At 32.2% G+C, this 21143-nt stretch overlaps 1 protein-coding gene and 1 long non-coding RNA gene across 3 annotated transcripts in view; one reads left to right on the top strand and one right to left on the bottom strand.

The window, feature by feature from the left end:
• Window positions 1-21143, top strand: part of LOC111047846 (sodium/hydrogen exchanger 10-like) — a 51933-nt gene that overhangs the window by 19162 nt on the left and 11628 nt on the right. For both annotated transcript variants that reach the window (XM_039439201.1, XM_039439202.1), the window contains exons 6-20: window positions 1546-1777; window positions 3335-3512; window positions 4246-4403; window positions 4897-4996; window positions 5312-5473; window positions 6401-6624; window positions 7449-7647; window positions 9278-9484; window positions 10088-10289; window positions 10987-11097; window positions 12746-12906; window positions 13741-13872; window positions 19172-19336; window positions 19745-19885; window positions 20279-20476. In XM_039439201.1, coding sequence (XP_039295135.1) covers window positions 1546-1777; window positions 3335-3512; window positions 4246-4403; window positions 4897-4996; window positions 5312-5473; window positions 6401-6624; window positions 7449-7647; window positions 9278-9484; window positions 10088-10289; window positions 10987-11097; window positions 12746-12906; window positions 13741-13872; window positions 19172-19336; window positions 19745-19885; window positions 20279-20476 — 2570 coding nt within the window. The remainder of the gene's footprint in view (window positions 1-1545; window positions 1778-3334; window positions 3513-4245; window positions 4404-4896; window positions 4997-5311; window positions 5474-6400; window positions 6625-7448; window positions 7648-9277; window positions 9485-10087; window positions 10290-10986; window positions 11098-12745; window positions 12907-13740; window positions 13873-19171; window positions 19337-19744; window positions 19886-20278; window positions 20477-21143) is intronic.
• Window positions 16030-18386, bottom strand: LOC120353871. Its single transcript, XR_005572661.1, has 2 exons — window positions 18157-18386; window positions 16030-16477 (listed from the first exon to the last, which is right to left on the bottom strand). It is a non-coding gene; the product is annotated as an uncharacterized LOC120353871 (long non-coding RNA).

Raw genomic sequence — 21143 nt, 5'->3', positions numbered from 1 at the left:
GCCGAGAATACTACTTTCTTGTTCAGACTCGTCGTTAATCTTGATATCGCAAATTAATGTTGCCCTACTAAGTCGCTTCACGACCTTGTCCACATGATAATCCACCTCAATCCATAGTCAACCTCGATTCCTAGAAAACCCACAAGCACCTGTAGATTTGATTTGTTTTGAATCCAACTTGAAATTTAGTAAATTAGAGAATTCCGGGCGGTTGGAGTTACTAATAGAAAAATCCATAAAACAGGTCTTCTCGACATTGACTTTCAGTTTATTTGCCTTACACCAATTCTCGATGCTTTCTGTGACGCGCTCTCCCTGCCTCAGCAATTGCTGCAGATCGTTATTTTATTTCCAGAAAATAAAACTGTATTTTTTCAATTATGGTTAATTTGTACTACATCATTATATCATATAAAATGTTGAACGGTAACTATTCTAAGGCTACGCGCACACCAGTTAGTCAAGGCAAGACAACACATGATCAGACACGTTCAGTCACAATACTTCACATAGTTACTTATGAAGACATGTCTAATTGCAATGGCTAATCAGTGTGTGTGACTGTATCAGTATGATATTTTGTGTGGAGTGCGGTTTTGGGCAGTGTGCCTGTCGCATCCACACTGATTAACTACATTCACTATAATGTAAATATTTTTTTCAATAAATTGAAATTGAGTTGCGTCATAAGCAACTATGTGAAGTATTGTGACTAAACGTGTCTGATCATGTATTGTCTTGACTTGATTAACTGGTGTGCGCCTAGCCTAAGACGAAGTGGTGAACGTGCTCTCTGTCAGTAACTACTGTCAGTCTCTGCTGCATGTCAACAACACCCAGAACAATCATGTGCTGAGTGGATCATCATGCACATATATCACATGGAAGAGACTTGACATTGACATACCATGCTTCAGAACCAACAAGGAAAAGGACTCCTTCCCTATCTTTGCACTGCCTTCACAACATCCTGCCTGTTATCGTCAAGAACCTGCAGTGTGCTTTTAGAAACCGAGTTGAGTTCTAGCTGATGAAAATCCATTCTAGTCAGTGAAGGAATATTTTGATGCGCACAAGGACAGTATAGTTTAACCTGCCATCTTGCTTTTTTTGACGCCATCTATCCAGTAAACTGGAAGGAGAAATAAGATATTTATTCACTAATTCACGGTGTCTCATTATTAATTTTTTTTCATTTTTCATCCCACTGACCACCTATGAAAGGGGTATACGGATCTGTCAATTATAATCTAAGTCGTCAATCTTTGCCTTTCATAATGCAAAAAGAATCCCTCACTGGAATAAGGACAAACCTGCAACAACTCCTCCCTCACCTTAATTCTAAACTTTTTACCTGTAAGAGCCTTAACGCGTGTTGGCAATGAATTATAAAGCCGAATTCCTGCACTCTTTACAATACATGAGGAAAGACAGAATATGCTCATATCCAGTGTCCAGATTATGTCTTGTCTCACTTTTGTCCCTTGATACACAGCGACAAAGCGACGTAAATAAATTACATTTACTACTTCAATTTTTCAACAGATGGCTCCAGCACTCTATCAGTCATCGTTTATTCATTTTACATGCAGACGAAACTTGTGTTCAAAGAAATGACCATGTCAGCTTTACAATGGATCACTCACATAATACATTCTTTGCTGTCGTTATGGCTTGGTGTAGTGATTGGTCATGACTATACCGTGCGCTTAGCATACGATGGTATGCACTCTTATTGGATGCCCGCTGCCTATTACCTATCAACTTATGCTGTTCGGTAAGTCGGGGGTGAATAATATTATAATTTAATTGATTTAAAATGTTTTCTACAAATGAAGTAACAAATATTTCAATAACTGTTTTAAGCTGGATCCGTACACGAGAGTGAACAGTGAAAATACGAGGTGTAGATATAAAATAACGTGACTGATATTGTAAAAGAATGTATTTTTATTTTATACATAATTACTTATTATCACCTTCAATATACACCCCTTCCCTATCCCTGCAACGCTCCATGCGAATTTTCATTGTTGGAAACAGTGCTGGAAGTCATCTTCAGTGAATTCTTTCAGGACTCTCGCCACTTTCTCTTGAACAGCTACTACAGATTCAAATCTCGCACATTTCAATGCAGATTTCACCTTAGGGAAACGATAAAAGTCACATGGTGCTAGGTCTGATAAGTAAAATGGATGTTCTTACACCGGTATGCTGTACTTGGTCAGGAGCCACTAATCTGATAATGCAGAATGAGCTGGCACATTGTCTTGGTGCAAAATCCATGATTTGTCCTTCCACATCTCGGGTCGTTTTTTTCTTACTCCTTCACGTAGGTTATCAAGTACCTCAAGGTTGTTATGTTGATTAATTGTTTGACCTTCAGGAACCCAGTAAAGGTATACAATTCCATGAAGATCGAAAAAAATCATCATTGCTTTAAATTTTTATGCTAACCGTTTTTCCGGCAAAAGAAAATAACAACACTAACGTAAATGAAGGTTATGACTCAACCAAGTTGTTTACAGGAACGAGACTTACTGCATTCTGAAGAGGAAGCCCCAAACTAAATAGCTGTTGGTCAATGTTGGTTGACGCATGCGCACACGTTCCACTACAGCATCAGTCCCGTTATATAATAGCCACACCTCGTATAATTCCCATAAGATCCAATAGCCATAATCACTTGGCTGGGCTAAATAAGTCCAATTAGAACTCATGTGAATTATATTTTCACTGTTTTGTGCGAATCCATCTTTAGAGATGGTCATGTTTTATACATTTTATTATTTTTCAGTCTGTTTATTCATTTTAAATTTTTATGCTAACCGTTTTTCCGGCAAAAGAAAATAACAACACTAACGTAAATGGAGGTTATGACTCAACCAAGTTGTTTACAGGAACGAGACTTACTGCATTCTGAAGAGGAAGCCCCAAACTAAATAGCTGTTGGTCAATGTTGGTTGACGCATGCGCACACGTTCCACTGCAGCATCAGTCCCGTTATATAATAGCCACACCTCGTATAATTCCCATAAGATCCAATAGCCATAATCACTTGGCTGGGCTGAGTAAGTCCAATTAGAACTCATGTGAATTATATTTTCACTGTTTTGTGCAAATCCATCTTTAGAGATGGTCATGTTTTATACATTTTATTATTTTTCAATCTATTTGTTTATTCATTAACAGAATAAACACACAATCAAACGTATTTATTTTCTATTGTTGAGTAAACGAATGAATTGTTTTGAAATTTGAAAACAAGTAAACGAATGAATTGTTTCGAAATTTGAAAACTAAAATAATTACTTTTTCAAATGATAATTTGCAGTGCAGCAATGTATTTTTCGTTGAAGCCGCTGTTACAACTGATGGGCTACGGCATGACTTGGAGAGAAGTGACCATTGCCACCGTCTCTGGAATTAAGGAGTTCGTATTCGTTCTGCCTCTATCATTCATCATCACACAAACTAATATCTCTTCCAACGTGTACTCTTTACATTCACGAGTGAGTTATCCATGCGCAAGTTAATGATTAACTAGACATTGATGCTTTTACAAAAAAAAAATAGGCTACAGTAAATAATGTTATTTGATATGAATTTTATTTTTGGTGACGCCATATAACAATATCGATCGTCTATTTTACGATGAAGTTTCAATATATTAGCTTAGGTTTAAAACTCTGGTTGGTGGAGATTCTAAGACATTGAGCTACTTGGCTCTACATATTGTATCAAAAATTTCAATCGAATACAGCCTCAAATCACATTATTTTACCAGATAGACAAATTAATTATTCGCCTCATTTTTTTCATTCAAATTGTTGATTTTTGCCACACAAGAATGCATAAATTGAATTGTGTAGCTTAATTTGTGTATAGTATACACTTAAATTCATCATATTTCAATATTCCATATCTATCGTTTGATAATATACGAGATTGATATTTTGGAATTTATGTGCAAAATTTAGAGATCTAAATCATTCCCGTTTTTCCGGTATGCAATCCACGTTTCGATGCGAACAAACGAACAAACACAACCCTACTCTCTCTTATTATATAGATGGTAAATTCATTTCAATCTAATGCCTTCATTCAAAGACTAGTACCCACGTTACCTAATAAGTAAGTTTTCACCTTCTATGTAGTAATCTCATTTCTGATTTATTCAGTCTCAAATACAGTAATTTGTCAATCCTGTGATAATATTACACTTCTATTTTATTCGAATTACAGATGTTCAATAATCTTTCAATAATTTGTGCCCTATCTTATTTGATCAATGGATTGGCGTTTCCATATGCAATAAAAGCTCTAGGGTTTTCCGATGTACCCTTATCAAGAAAGATCAACATGTACAGAGCAGTACAGTTCATTGCTACAACTAAACAAAGGTAGATCAAATAATAGAATTTCCATTTAAACTGAACTATTCCATACTTATATTACTCAATCATCATCAGAGATTAACTGACGCTTTGAGAATACAATATAACACTTTGGCCATCTGATCTCATACTTACTGCTACATTTATTATTGATGGACAATAATTCGCATTGTGTATAATTGGGAAAGGAACAATAATAGGCTTTATCATCGTATGTTTAGTCAATCTTGATAACCAAGCAGTTTTGTTTAAAGTTAATGCATTGAAGACTCCAGCAGTTATCTAGTATAAAAAATCATCACAGTAATTGCTCAGGCATAATTATTAAGACACTCTTGCACAGCATCAAAGCATCATGCAATACAATATTTTTTCTCATGTGTTTTGATTTTGAAAGATATTTTTATTAGTGGTTTTTTATTATTGAAACTAATGTAATAATTAGTTGAAACTTGTGAAACTTATATCATTTGTTGTTTTCTTTTGTTTTTAAATTTAGAACAATGGATAATTTGAAGACAGTGCAACAAACTGCGGATGCCAATTGGAGTGTTGTAGATGCACACACAACAGTTACAAATCCTTTCAAAAATTTTCAAGTGAGTTCACTTCAATTTTTGATGTGTTAATTCTTGTATTAGTTACATTGTATATTATTTGTAATAATACATTTTTTCTTTCAGAAAAAGGCTCGTTCAGCATAATTTTAAGGTGCGGAATCTGAAATCAGAATCCTATTTGATTTAACATATTGATTCGATTTCCAGAGACTGCTTTTTTTAGTAATATCAACCATTTCTCATTTTTATCCATAAACATCTATAAGTTTCTAATTCGTTTCTTGGTTTTGGAAATGTTGAACAATTTTTTTAAATCATGATTTTAGATAGTACATTTTTTAACTTTGTTTGAAGGTTGATAACAGTGACATGAGAAACAGTGACGAATCTTCATCCAAAGAATACAAACCAAGTGATCTACTTGAAATGCAGTCTTCTGACAAGTCTAATTGGAAAATGAGGCACGATTCGCCGCTCAGACGTGAAATACTTGAGCGAATTTTGAAAATCAGTAGGGTGAGTCCAAGAAATATTTGAATTTGCTATTATTTCCTCTTTCAATTATTGAGGTAATTGTGGATGAAAAGTACATAATTTTCTCAAATTATCCAATAATTAATAATTTCTCACTAGAGTAATAGGAATTGAATTTGAGTATCAAATTTCATTTCATTTCTTTCATTCATTCATTTATTTGATCATTTACAAATACAATCCAGGTAAAAACAACAGGTATTCGCCCAAAACTGCTTTAAACCTTAATTTGGAATAAACATTAATTTCAATTGAAATTTCATGTGAAAATTCAATTGATTTTTTTTTAAATTTGATATCTACTATTTTGATACTTATATTCAAGAATTTGATACTTTGGAGTTTACTATCTGAGAGTTTCTTCGCCTTTTATAATAATTGAGATCTTGTTTAGGTATTGTGAATTAAAAAATCCATAATATTCTTATAATTCAACAGTCATATACGTGTATTATAGATGAAACAATTTACTCTATTAGTACCGGTTGCACAAAAGCCGGTTAAATTTTAATCGTGGTTAATTCCACGAGAACCAATCAGAGAAACCGTCTTTTCAAAAAGCCTTTTCTGATTGGTTCTCATGAAATAATTCACGGTTAAAATTTAACCGGCTTTTGTGTAACCGGCCTTAGTTCATCAATTATGTATATGCATTATGGAAAAAGCAGTTAAGTAGTAGGCCTATTTGTTGGCATAATTAAAAAATTATCATGTTATTAGGTATTATGCAGTAGATTTACTCACTTGGTTCAACAATTATTCCAACCATAATATATACAACCAATATTCATAGGCATGATGTATGGAGCAGTATTTGTTCTTACAAATACTGTAAGAACAGTATTATAACAGCATTATATTGCCAGTATATAATATGTTAACATAATTCTACAATTACTATCTATTCAGGTTTTATGCATGAAACAATACGAACAAAGACTTATAAATCACGATATAATGAGGCGAGTGATGAATGCTATTGACCAGGGCATTGATGAACGCGACAAAATATTCAAAATCAAATTCATCAGAAGCAGTTGGGTTCCAAACCAAATCCTCCTCCTGCTCAAAACTAAGGCATCCCTATTTTTGAAGCCAGTACCGAAAACTGAGTACTACAAACCTTCCAACACGTAAGAGTTCAATCATCATGCAATTTACTACTCAATTCGAGTTACCGGCTTTTTCGGATGGTCACGTTGAACCGTCAGTCCTGGCTGTCTAAAACCATTCGTTAAGTCATGTCAGAGGCCCTGAAATTGATCAGGTGTGACCTGAAAACTCTGACACCAAACCTGAGCCAGCCAAGTCACTCGGCATTTATTTTATGTACCGACTGTGCAGCTTTTTGGAAACTTTTACTGGTTACATTTTTCAAAGTTTTTCGATTCGGTTTTTTTAAGTTATCAAAATAATGAAAAATTTTCTCAGGTTTTATGTAAGGTACTTTTGAGAGATATGAGCGCCTGAAGTTGATATTTATGAAACAGATCATTCAAAATTTGGTAATATGAATTCATGAAATTTTGAGGATACATTCTTCATAGTATTGTTAATAAAATAAGAATTTTGTTTCTGAAAATATCCACTTTTAAGAGGTTCTTCAAATTATTATTTAATGTACTGTCCTGTGTTCCTTAAATAAATAAGAACGCAATACGTTGTATTTCTCTATCTTGTTTTTACACATTCATAATTAAATGGTCAAGGCATTTATCAGTTGTAGAACGTTTAATATTCTACTATATATTCTAATGGTAAATACACCATTGTCAGTTGTAGAACTGTTATTATTCTTCGATATATGATAGTAGTAATTAAATAGTTATTTTCTTGATCAATGAAGAAGTTGATACCGACATATAATAAGTAAATAATGTAAGATTTATACTAATTACCTTGGTTCATTCAATGTATTTTTTGTTAGAGTATTTATTTTTTCTAATGATTTTTGCAGAATACGAGACAAAGTATACCGTTTTGTACAGAAACCAGCATACGATTCAGTTATCTTCATAGTGCTTCTTGTGAACGTAATTGTGTCAATTAAAAAATTGACACTCCAGTACTCAATAAATTATACAACCGTGCCACTACAGTATGCGATGGTTGATATTTTATGTATGCTAGTCTACCTCAGTGATATAGTTCTAAAGGTGAGAGAGAATATGTTTTCAATATTTTTAATATGATATTCTATTTAGACTGCCCTTGATTTTAAAGTAACATAATAGATAGAATCTTATTTTAAAAATGTTAATTCATTGTGTGATATAACTTTATTTCTAAAAAGTTGTAAATTTTATATTGATTAGTTTACAGTTTATTCTCTAGATGGGATAATTGAAGGTGATGAAGTAAAAAATCAGCATCTGTGTAGACTATTGCATGCCTCATTGCGTGCCTCATTGCATGACTCATTGCATTCCTCATTGAATGCAATTTTTATCCTATACTATTGAACGAGCAATTTCTGTTTATATGTTTGTATTTCACCGGATCTCGAAAACGGCTCTAACGATTCTCACGAAATTCAGAACATAGTAGGTTTATAATATAAAATTTCGATTGCACTAGGTCTCATCCCTGGGAAAACTCGCTGAAGGACATTAAAATGATAATTATTATTCATCCTTGGAAACACAGCTGATAATAATTATTTCGTCGTCTGTTGATGATGGAAGTGAGTGAGCGAGTTCATGTGTGTGGGACTGTGTCAAAATTATGACTCAGCTGTTGAACTTTTGTAATCATTCAATCAGGTACTTAGTGCTGGTTGCAAAAAAACCGGGTTATTTTCAATCCTGATTAATTCCAGTAGATCAATCTTTTTGAAATGGTCTTCTCTGATTTGGTTCACGTGAAATTAATCAGGATTAAAATTTAACCGGCTTTTGTGCAACCGGGCCTTTGTGAGGGAAATTTTTGCATTCCTCTGGGAATTAATATCAATTTACTGTGATTAGATAGAACATTTCTGTATGAACTATGAATGTTATTATAATTTCTTCTTTCGTAATAAATGTTTCTATGTTTGTGCTTTTGTACTCCAGGGCGAAGCTCGGTCCCCGATATTGCACTATTAAATGAACTATTGATTGCGTGCAATAACGAATGCAGTTAATAACTAAAATAACATAGTATTGTCTCTCGAACTCTCTCTGCTGTGAACTCGGGCTGTCCTGTTGCCAGTATGTCTTGAAGGAGATTAGCTTTTGATGTTAGCATTTTTGATACACCAACCCGAACAGCCATTATCCGTTTTCACACCGATATCTCGCCGACACGACATACAGACAGGATTTACTCTGTTGGACAGTATAAGAGGAGGCTGTGGTTTATAACTGCGCGAGGTCCACTGTTCACAGAACTACTAGTATTATTGTCTTTCATTATAGGACTATACTATATCAAATCGAATGAATTTTATTGCAACAAACAGTATCAACTCAATACATTATTGTAATTTTCAAATTTAATGTGAATTTGAACATTCTCGTAAATTTCAAGTGGAAACTTTACAATAAATGAAAATTAAATCATTAACTATAAGGAAAACTATATTATGAAAGTCAACAGTAGTGCATTTTTCAGCGTATCCTGTGTCAGTTTTTAGGGAAATTTATTCGTCTTCTATATCCATTCATTTAGAAATTTAAGAAGTATTCAAGAAAAGCTCCAGAAACATTGGTTAAAATTTCACAGTGATACTACACTACAATCTAGGGAAGTTTGTTCAAGCTCTTCATTGTTAGTTTATTTAATTCACTCGTTTAATTGTTTCAGATTACTGCATTTGGTGCATCGACATTCTACTCTTCGAATGTGTACAAGCTGGACATTTTGTCAACGGTGCTTTCCACGATTGAGGTCATTACTTCCTACTTTTCAATCAATCGAAGAACTAAGAACCACATTCTTATAATGAACACCATGAGCTTTCTGCTCAAAATATTCAGATGTGTCATCTATGGATTTCTCAGTGTCAGACAGGTGAGGTTTTATTTATTTATCCAACAGAGAAAATACATATAATCATAAAATGATTAATTGATTAAAATGATAGGTTGATTTAATGTATTATTATAAATTATTTTACACACTTATAAATATTTCATTAGCACACTTCTAAAGAGATATCAGATTGCAATTTTCATCAAAGGTACCTTTTAATCTCAGTATTCTCAGTCAGCCCGACCGAGCAAGTATGAATAATTCCATTAGATCTCATAGGAAGAATAATTTCTCTGAACCGGACACGGATTCTGATACTGATATGTGAATTACACATTTATTTCCACGGTTTAAAAATTATACCGCTGTCGTAGCCGTCATGCGAATTGCAGTGTTGTGCACAAGGAATCAGACTATTCACTATTTATTTATTCAATTTACAATAATTACTTCATCAAAATAATAGGGAGAGGAAAAATAAGGTAACCTTGTGCTATTCTTCTCCCAAATTTAAATAAGGCTACACATTTTGGAAAAGAAAGGTTTCATATCAAGAGTATACTCATTCATTTAAGTGCATTTATTCAAATATTGGAATCTTTTACCTGCAGTTTTGTTCAATGTTGGGGAACATGTTTTCAGATAGCTGGGGCTACTATAACCACCATAGTTGAGAACTACATTCTGAGACAACTGCTGTTTGGATACCATGTTGGTCGTACTTACCTGACCATCATTGACGAGATACAACAGCGCATGCTCCAAATTGTCGACAACGTATTTTATGTGAACGATATCAATTTGCTGCTGGAAAACCAAAGATTGGAACTGATGGAAGAACTAGGTACAGTATGTCACAATAATTCAATCTTCAAATTGGACAGCAATGAGTTTTTGAAAAATGTTTCAACCATTATTGATCAAAGTATCCTGAGCGAAATAATCCTAATACATTTTAATAGTTCAATAATTAATTCAATCCCATTCCAGTTATTAGATGTCACAAATCATAATATACAAATTCAAAGTTATTTTATTTTCAGAAAAACTGAAAATCACTTCTCTAATATGAAACTATTTAGAGGATTCAGAACAAAGCAATTTATTTCTAATAGTAGCTTATCTTATATTCAGTAATATACTTACTGATACACTTTAGTTCGTGTTATGTATGAATGATAATTATCTCAAAATTACTCCTCAAAATTAGTGTTAATACAGTACTTAAAATAATTATCTAATATTTGTCTCTAATATTATCTTATATTATTCAATACTACACTTATTGGTAGTTTTGATACACAATCATTCGTATTACGTATGAATGAGATTGGGCAAGGAACAACAAGCTTTTCTCAAAACTTATATAGTTCATCTAATCTATCTATCTACCTCATCTATCTTACATCATCAATACCATAAAACCCTATTAGAAAATCAGTTACAGCTAGCATATCTCCTCTGCCTAAAATCCTTCATCGATTCACTTATTTTTGTCACATTGAGTTGCATTAATTTCTGATGAAATGTTCAACAACTAGGACTTCTTCAGATTGACTTTCCCATAGTGGCAATCACTGCTAAGACTCAACTTGCCATGCTCACCGTTATTCAAGAAATGAAATGGACTGTTGGCAACTTGGCTGATAATGGTGAGTTATTCCTTCCCAGATAATTTAATTTTAAGAAATTGAAAAATCATATTTCCAATTTATTACAGTTGGAAGCTTAATAATGATTAACTTTATTGATTTAATAGAAATGAATAAAACCTCACCGAATAAAAATATCTTACAATAGAAAATGTTCATTCATGTACCGGTAGTAGGTAGTGAGAAAATGATTCTGAGGTACGCTAGACATCCGTATATATCAGAGTTTATTGGTTCCATAATGCACAATTCATAAAACAGATTTTGAAAGGAAAAAGAGGCTCACATTAATGAATTAAATAAAGACTTGAGGATATCACAATCATTGATTTATAAAAATAATTAAATACTTGTTTCTCGAGTATCTCTAAAGAATGAAAAGTGAATAGCAATCGATTGAGAAATCCAATACAAATTGATTATTAACCTTCCGGAAGTCGCGCCCTACTCAATCACACGAGCAGTCGCGTGTTTTTTTTTTTTAATTTTCACAACATCCTATTTTTATGTGTTATGTACTCTATTTACTGTCAAAACATATTAATTAATTGTATAATTTATATTTCCATCTCATAGGATTATTCTACGCCTATGAACATTTGCATGATTACCTTTTCGTAGCCCAATAAGGTACACCAACCAAAGCCAACAATTCTGTGTTATTGGTTCGTTGGCAGTCTCTTTCCCTATCATATGCACTACTTATGCACAGTCGCGACTTAATGGCACCTAAAGACTGAACGAAAGCTCGGTTGATACAGCAACTCAGTCGAGTGATGGGGAGAAGTTTTGGAATGCATAGGTGACTCATTCACCCACCACCCCATTCAATAGTTGAATGACACTGTTGTACTTTTTACAACAGCGCGACTGCCGTAAGGTTGATACAAGGTCTATAAATCCAGGTCATGACACTCGTGTTCCTTATGGAGCGGCCATTATGTGGGGTCTTTATGGCCGTACATTTGAAATTCCAATCTGCTCATAACAAAATCATGCATTATATGCTTTTTAAAAACAATATTCTGGTTCAGATGATATGTAAAATCAGGTTTTCGATTTTTTTAATAATGAAATTTTAATAATTGATAGTTTAATAATTCATTTTTTTATGATTAAAAATTGTTCGATATTCTTGTAACTTGTTATGATTCACAAGGCATTGGGACAAAAGGCTATCCTCAAAAACAGTTTGAAGTTCCCAATCAATTAAATCTAAAAATCAACAATTCAGTTCCTAATTGGAATCTAAATATTATTATTCTGTCGGAAGAATTCATTTTACAATTCAAAGCCAAGCAATATTTTTTGAACAATATAACAAAATAACACATCATGTAGTTCAATCTATAATGATAACAGCTGATAAATTTGAAAATTGGTGAACTAGAACTCCATAAAATGGCGATTTTGCAATGCATCACGGGATTGTGTCATGGCCTGTATTTATGGACCTTGGGTTAATATAGAATTGAGAAGTAATTCATTCTTAAAAGGTGCGCACTGTTGTTGAAATAGCTTTAGAATAAATATATGTGGGCACTTGATAATGGCATAATTTGGTGAAACTAGTCGTGTCCTTAAAAATAAGAATAAATAAATCTTGGAATTCTATAAAAATATATATTTTAGCTTATTTAATTTGCAGGATTGATTGATAAGAGTGAGCAACAAATTCTGATGGCCGACTTGACTAAACGGCAAGTGGAGTGCATGAAAGTAGGCTTCATATCACCGCGCGACTCCAATTCATTCATTCAGGACATCAGCTGGCTAGAAGGGGAAGAACTTATGGCTGAATTCCTAATGGTCAGTTTGCGTTTTCTACTAAAAACTCGAGTGCGATACATTCTCAATAAACTGCTTATTTCAATAAACTTAAATATTGAAAGAATAAGACGTTGATGTTGTCAATACCACTTGAATTTATTCGAAAATTAATTCATCTTACAGAACCAAGTTTCATGGTAACACCTACCACATCTTCAGCTGATCTAATGTGTTCAATTTTCGAATAAATTAAAGTATTGACAACATCAACGTTTTATTCTTTCAATTATGGAGAAATACCACAATAACTCATACCATACAATCAAATTATTAAACTTAAATATACTTGAAAAAAATTGTTCTATACTTTGTTATTATTCTAAAATTGAAACACCGAAAATTCTCAATTCCAAAGTTGAAACACAGTAAAATTCTCATCAATCAGAGGAGCTGTGTTTTAACCCAGATTCATCTATAGTTGACAAACTATCAATCAATCACATAATTTTTATTCATAAAATGTACAAGTACATTGATTTTCAATGATTGACTGTTGGTTAACAATCATTGACTGTTAAATCATTCAACTTGTAGATTTTATGAATAAAAATTATTTGATTGATTGAAACGAGGTCCAGAATCAGTCAGCTAGCTATAGTGAGATTCAGGTTATGATTCAATAGATTCAGTCCATATCTGATTACTATCCTTGTCACGTTCAAAAGATTTAAATACAAATGTGAATTTTCCAGTTTTCTTTCTCACAAATGATGATGTGAAATTTGTCTTGACACAGTACTTGATCAATTACTATACGGTATATTCTATAATACTCGTATTCTGATATGTATATTGTTCTCCATTAACTTGCAGAGAAAAACTCAAATACTATCTTTCCTCTCCGATGAGTTTCTAATCATGAAAGGCGAAAAACCGAAAGGCGTGTACATTCTAGTTGCAGGCTTGGTGAAGACATTCTATGAGCCTTCGGTCTGGACAATTGAAGTGAGTACCTTTCATAATTGATTATTTTTTAGAATTCAAAAATAATTTATGATAATTATCATATTAAAACTATTGAAAAAAAACGTTTATTGAGCCTAGAGCTCATGTAGACATCATCCTCAGCTAAAAAATCTCCTAGAAAGGACCACATTCGTCACACAAGAAACAGAGATACTTTTTCACAATTTCTCGAACATTAAATTATCAAACATTTTATGATACAATGAAAAATTTAATGATACAATGTTTTCCCAGTAAACATGGATTTGTGCAATTTGGGAACAGCGTTGCATAGCTCTTCACAGTTGTGTATATTTTATCTGGGACAACACATCTTTATGGTTATGTCAGCCTGCATTAGCCTTTATGTCATGATTTAGTTTTGAAGGAGATAATCCATGACATCTATAGTAAGGTCCACGTTATAATGGCAGTGTTTGATTAGCAATGGTATTGCTATCCTTGTCTATCATCCAACAAAGCGGATAGCGCTATCTCTTTCTCGTTTTGCTCTGTTGCCAGATCGTCTTTTATCAATGTAGAATTAATAATTAGAAAAGTGTACGGTCCTGTTAAAGAAGGAGAAGAGTGGAGAAGGAGAACCAATGCTGAACTTGAATTATTAATAAAAGGACGTAGTTTGGTACGCTTCATAAAGGCTCAGAGACTGAAATGGTTCGGACATATTTATAGGATGGATGAAACCAGAATGCAAAAAATAGTGCTTAAAGAGAAGCTTCACTCGAGAAGAAAACAAGGCAGACCAAGAATACAATGGGAAAATGAGATAAGGGATGATTTGATAAGGATGGGCTATAGAGGATGGAGAGGATTTATAATGGATAGAAATGTTTGGAGGAATGTTGTGGAGGAGGCCAAAGCCCACAATGGGCTGTAGAGCTATAAAAAATTAATAATTAACAAAATATTTCATTTTAATTGAGAAAATTTATTATGAAATTATTGAAAAATATAATTTTTCAATTAATAAAATTGATATAATTGATCATTTTGAACGAGAATGAATCCTTATTATTACATAAATAAGCCTGTATCGGCTACCGTCTATAGAAGGCATTGACAAGACAGAGGATCTGCAACGTTTTCCTCTATACCTTTCTCCACTGCCATTATAACGTGGACCTCACTATAGTAGTATATCGTCTTACATATCAATCTTTTCGATGATTGTAAAACTGATCTATTCTATCTATTTATCCATTTTGAAATACATAAATGATACATACAGAGTGGGTGAAAAGTCCAAGAACGGCTTAATATCTCATACACAAAGTTATGACTTGAAAAATCTGGTCCTCCATCTTGGATCCGCCATATTGAATGCAACTTTTTTTTCAATAGGAAGGTGGTCATGCAATACATGATTTCAATACAGAATTTCAATACAAAATGAATAGCGAAAACCGCATATCGATATCTCAAACCGTTTAGAAGATATTCAAATTATTAATCAATACCATGCAAATCAGAAATGAAATACACAAGTAATATTGATTAATAATATGAATATCTTCTAAACGGTTTGAGATATCGATATGCGGTTTTCACCATTCATTTTTTCTTGAAATTCCGTATCGAAATCATGTATTGCATGACCACCTTCCTATTTGAATAAATAAAGTTGCATTCCAAATGGCGGATCCAAGATGATGGACCAGATTTCTAAAGTCATAGTAGAGTAGTATTTTCAATTTGAGTAGGATTCCCAATCACATCCACCTTGGAATCACATTTTTTATGAGATGCTAAGCCGTTCTCGGACTTTTTTCTCTCCTTTCTGCTTTGAATAGTATTTTTGAATAATGTGAATATCTTCGAAACGGTTTGAGATATCGATATGCGGTTTTCGCCATTATTTTTTTCTTGAAATTCCGTATCGAAATCATGTATCGCATGACCACCTTCCTATTTGAAAAAATAAAGTTGCATTCAATATGGCGGACCAGATTTTTGAAGTCATAGTAAAGTAGTATTTTCAATTTGAGTAGGATCCCCAATCACACCCATCATCGAATTACTTTTGTGTATGAGATATTAGCCGTTCTCGAACTTTTCACCCACTCTGTATAATATTCAAAACATGGATTTTCATCCATTTTAAATTCTTAATAATATCTTACTCAAAAAATGAAGTGATTGAAACATAATCAATTTTATTCGAATGCATTTACAACTTTATATTAATGAGTCATCATAATTATTTCAAAAAACCTAGTAACCGTGCGATCTTATCAATAACTATAACAAAATTACCCAACAGATAAAATACGTAAAAAAGTAATTTGTCAGTAACTTGATTTCTTGTTACTCGCAACAAAGTATCCTGTGATGTGTTATTTTCTTCTTTCATTATTTCTTTCATTAAGTTTTCTTCTCCCATATCATTATTTTCACTGAATTCGAATAAATTATCTTCAGCTCCACTGAGAAATTGGAACTGAGTACTAACTAAAATGAAGAGAATCACGAGATGTGATGTCTGTAGTATGATGGAGATGCTGTGCTGTTTGAATTGCAACATCTTCTTTCTGTTGAGGATTTAAGTTGGTATTTGCTCTGTGGCGATTCAAAGTTGTCTACCTTCCTGTTGATGAGAAACATGTATAAAATTTAAATCTGTATCTTTACTATAAACAGTTAAAACTACTACTATATACTATTTTTCAATAAATAGTATCCTACCTATTAATTACCTATATTATCCTGATCACCTGCTCTATATGTAGATTACATATCTAACAGAGCTAATCAGCAGATGGGATTCATCTTGAGGACATGCTCACCCTTTGGAGACATAGTGCCTTTGGTACTGTTATACAAATCAATTGTAAGAAGCCTGATGGAATATGCTAGCGAAATTTGGAATCCATATTATAATGAACAGATTCAAATACTAGAACGAATGCAGAATAAATTCTTGAGATGTATTTATTATAAAAAGCACAATGTTTTCTGCCCGTTTGATTACCCTACCAATTCTTTAAGAAGTATGTTTGAAATTAAATCACTGATTTAATTCTTTTCCTTTATAATCTTTTAAATAACAAAATTGATTCTCCGTATCTGCTTTCCAAAATTAATATTTATATTAATACCATTGCTCGCCGTTCGACCTTTTCTTTTCATATCTCACGCTCCAGAACGGTGAGTCATTATAACTCTCCTCTGAATAGAGCACAGAGAATTTTCAATAGTTGTTCTCAGCACTTGGATATCTTTTGGTTCTCCCCGTACAAATTCCATAGGATGGCGTGCGATCTAGTCGATAATATTATGTGGTTTGTCATTTCGTGATTTGCATTTCATTCTTTCATTAATTTTATGTGGTAGTGATTCACAGACATTCTATTTTTCTTTTCATTGTAGGCTAAACTTGAATCAACAGACTTTTATTAAGTTTTAAAGTTCAGGGTTTAATTAATTACCTTTGCAATTTTCTCGTTATAAATATTGATTTATTTGTTTTGATTTAGTGATAATTATTGATTAATTAAATAATTATTTTTCAGGCCTATTGATTAATTTATTGTAGTTTATTGATAATTGATTAATTGAATACAGTAATTATTGATTTCAAGTTTTCTAAAATTGTTAAAATCTTATATTTAATTTCATTCTCATTCATTTGACATACTTTTGTTAGTATTTTTGATTCATTTAATTTCTATTTCTTATTATTTCACTTACATTACATTTCTTGTTTTTTAACATTTCTTCATACTTAATTCTTAAAATACATTTTTGGATTGTATAGTGTATGATTGTAATGTGTGAAGGTGGCAAAATGGGTTTTTACCTGTTGCCTCCATGAATAAAATTATTATTAATTATTATTATAAAATGGGTTCCCATAGTTGAGTAGGATAATTACCTATAGTATCCTGTTCACCTGCTCTAGAATATGGGTTTCCCATAGTTGAGTAGGATAATTTCCGAAAAAATGCCATTTATTTATTTATATTTTGTAGTAAATTTCATATATTGTATTTTTGAATATTATGTACATTTTATTGATTGTTTATTTGTATATGATTAGTTACAACTACACCGCACCATACTGTAAAATAATATTAAAATTTATATTGAAAAATATAAGTAAAAGAGTAATATGGTTGTTTCTCTTGATTCTAAGTTGATGCATTTAAAAAAAATTGAATCTTATGTAATTTCATAGGAACCTATTATTCACTATTATATATTTCAAGACAAGATAATTTTTTGAGGATGAAAAACTGGATTATGTTCTAATAGTAAGTTACGTACCGGTACTGCTGAGCTCCAAGTAATCAAACGTTTTGATAGTAAATGTAGACCTGGAATTAACTTACAGAGCTACTGTTACAATTGAATTAGAAATTGCTCAAACTTTTGAGCAAAATGCATGTCAATAAAATGATTCATTCACATAAACCATATAACAATAAAATTCTATGCAACATAAAATGATAGTACAATGTATGTGACGAATCTATGATTTTATGAACTGAATAACTGAATGCTTTTTCAAATTCAATCAAAATATAGTTCATTACGATCAAGCACCATGACGACACTAATTATAAATTAATTAGTTTTTTGATACTCATTCTTAAATCTAAATAGAGCAATCCGTTATTCATGTGTAGATATGACATCAGTGGTTTTCTTTATTAGTGAAGTAACAAGATTTCTTTGTTTTTGAAGTCAGTAGATGCAGGCCTACTGTTTTAGTAGACTGTAATAACACCATGGTTCAATTATGGTTTCTGAATTTCAAAAAATGGTAATTAAAGGTTATTGTCCACTCATATTGTCCACTATTCTATATTGTCAACTATATCACTCATTGAGTTGTTCGGATAATTTTTCGATTTATATTTTTCTAAAATTCACTACTTATATAAAACATTTAATATCCAAATAATATGAGATAGGATTGTAGCAGTACATTGGAGATATATATCTATATAAGAGTAAATTATTTATTTAACAACAATGACAAAACAACTAAATCATAAGATGATTGGAAACGAAAAAAACAGGCTTATAGCCCCTACTATTCCATTCCCGAATTTTGATTACATATTAGTCCAAAAGAAGTTATGATTCTTCAGTAGTTTTAAACACATACATTTTGATCCCAAAATAATCACATAAGATTAAAATAATAGTTTAGTAGGATAAATAAATCCTAGTTTTAGTAGGATTTATGTAATTTCAAATAAGTAATGGAAATATAATATTATTCACTGGATGGATATTGATTATTATAATATTATTTAATTTGTTTAACCAACAGCTATCTGAGAAGTACGGTCAGTTACCAAACTGCGATTTCCTGATTCATCTAAACTTCTCCACTAAACAAGATGACATCATAATTCCCGGAAACGTATTTGGAGAGATAGGACTTCTAACAGGACAGCCCTACGATTATTCAGCTATTGCGTTTGCTGGGTGTCAAGTACGTTTTCCATTTGATAAATTACTTTATTTAAATCCCCCTTCCTTTCTCTATAATTGGTCATGTCTGCCCAATATTTATTTTTCGCAGTTATATTTTTGTATAATTCAGCTAATGCTGGATATCAAGTAGGTGCTCTATCTATTAAGTTACTGTATTTAAATCACTCCACCTTCATCAGTGCTATAATCAATGCAATAATTGATCGTGTGTGCCACAATATGTACTTTTCCCCGTTACATTTTGTATAATTGCATTTGCTTATTTACAAGTCTTTTGCATTTTATTTCAAGTTCCAAATTGACATTATGTGACAATTTTTTTAATTGACAAGTCACTAGTCAAATGAGTAATATTTGAATGTAATACAATGTGACAATTTATTAAATAAATAGTTTTGTTTTTCAGATCTATTTTATTGCAACAGAGTGGGTGAAGAAAAGCATGGAGTTTCAGTCAGATTCAAGAACCAGCTTGGAATCACGTATCTGGAAATCTATTGCGAGACATATTGCCTTACTCATCACATCACCAATATCTGTGTCTGGAGTAAGTTACATTAGTCTTAAGATTGTGGCTTTGGATGTTTGAATTTTTAATTTATGTCTCAATAATCGTAATAGAATTATAATGTTACCAATTAGTATTCAATAAGTTCTAGAAACAAAACAACAATAAAAAAATGTTGATGGTAACCTGATGCCTAATCTATTGTTTAAACAGTAGATTAGGCATCGGGCTCTTTAAATCCAAATATTTTACACTTTTCTATACCAAACTTGACTTGTAATCGTCTTATAATTGAACCAGTTGAACACAAAGCTGCATACGGCAATTAACTTCTGATTGGATAAAAGCCGCATGCAATTTGGCATACTATTCATTTCACTAGAGTGTCTTAATGTTCAATAATTTAATGGAAAATAATGGAAATTATTTCAGAGCACATCCGGGTATGAAATAAAAAGGAATTTGCGCAGAGGCTTTGTTCCCAACCTGCAGTACATTGACAGCATACCATATTCAGAGCTGATCAGAGATATCTATTTGATTCAAGGCATTGCCTACGACATGAAATTTGGAACGAAATATGTGGCGCCCTGCTTTATTCCGCCTACAGTCAAACTTCTCCATATATCGGTAAGTGTTATCAGATCTTCTTATTGGTAGGTAAATAGGATTTTCTTTCATCGAATCTAACGGCCATTGGCAACTACTTTATAAAAAATAATTCACAGTGGAAATTTGTTTCAACCTTCAAAAAGTACCTGTCTGTTTATGTTTATTCATTTTTTTTTTACATTTAACAAATGTTGACATTGAAATTTTATTCCAACCATTAAACTATCTCTAAAATCTCTCTGCACCTTTGAGAGGTTAATCTAGAAGCCTACCTCTCTAGTATGAGCGAATTTAATTAATATACAAATTTAATGTAACATTTTATGGCATATATTATGTTCCTGTGTGAATATTTGAATAATTCATAGATATATTTGTGTACCTACTATTTGTGTTCCTCCGCAGTAAAATATATATATACAAAACACTCAATCACTCAAAAACTTGTCAAACGGGTTTCTAAGAGAACACAATGGCCCATATGAATAAAACCAGAGCAAATGCTCATGACCAGAGCATGGAGCATAAGGTTTTGCTCATGAGCAAAAGGTAGAAGCAAAAGCATTTTGATCATTTTTATATGAATAAGCTTTACCTTATGCTCCTGAACTCTGGAGCAAATGCTCACGTATTTTAAAGATTTTTCATCAGCTGATTCGCTTTTGTAGCCTTACTTTGTTTTTAT

Source organism: Nilaparvata lugens, chromosome 12, assembly GCF_014356525.2.
Source record: "Nilaparvata lugens isolate BPH chromosome 12, ASM1435652v1, whole genome shotgun sequence".
Taxonomy (NCBI): domain Eukaryota; kingdom Metazoa; phylum Arthropoda; class Insecta; order Hemiptera; family Delphacidae; genus Nilaparvata; species Nilaparvata lugens.
Note: the sequence above shows the minus strand (reverse complement) of the source record. Positions and strands in the feature narration are given on the sequence as shown.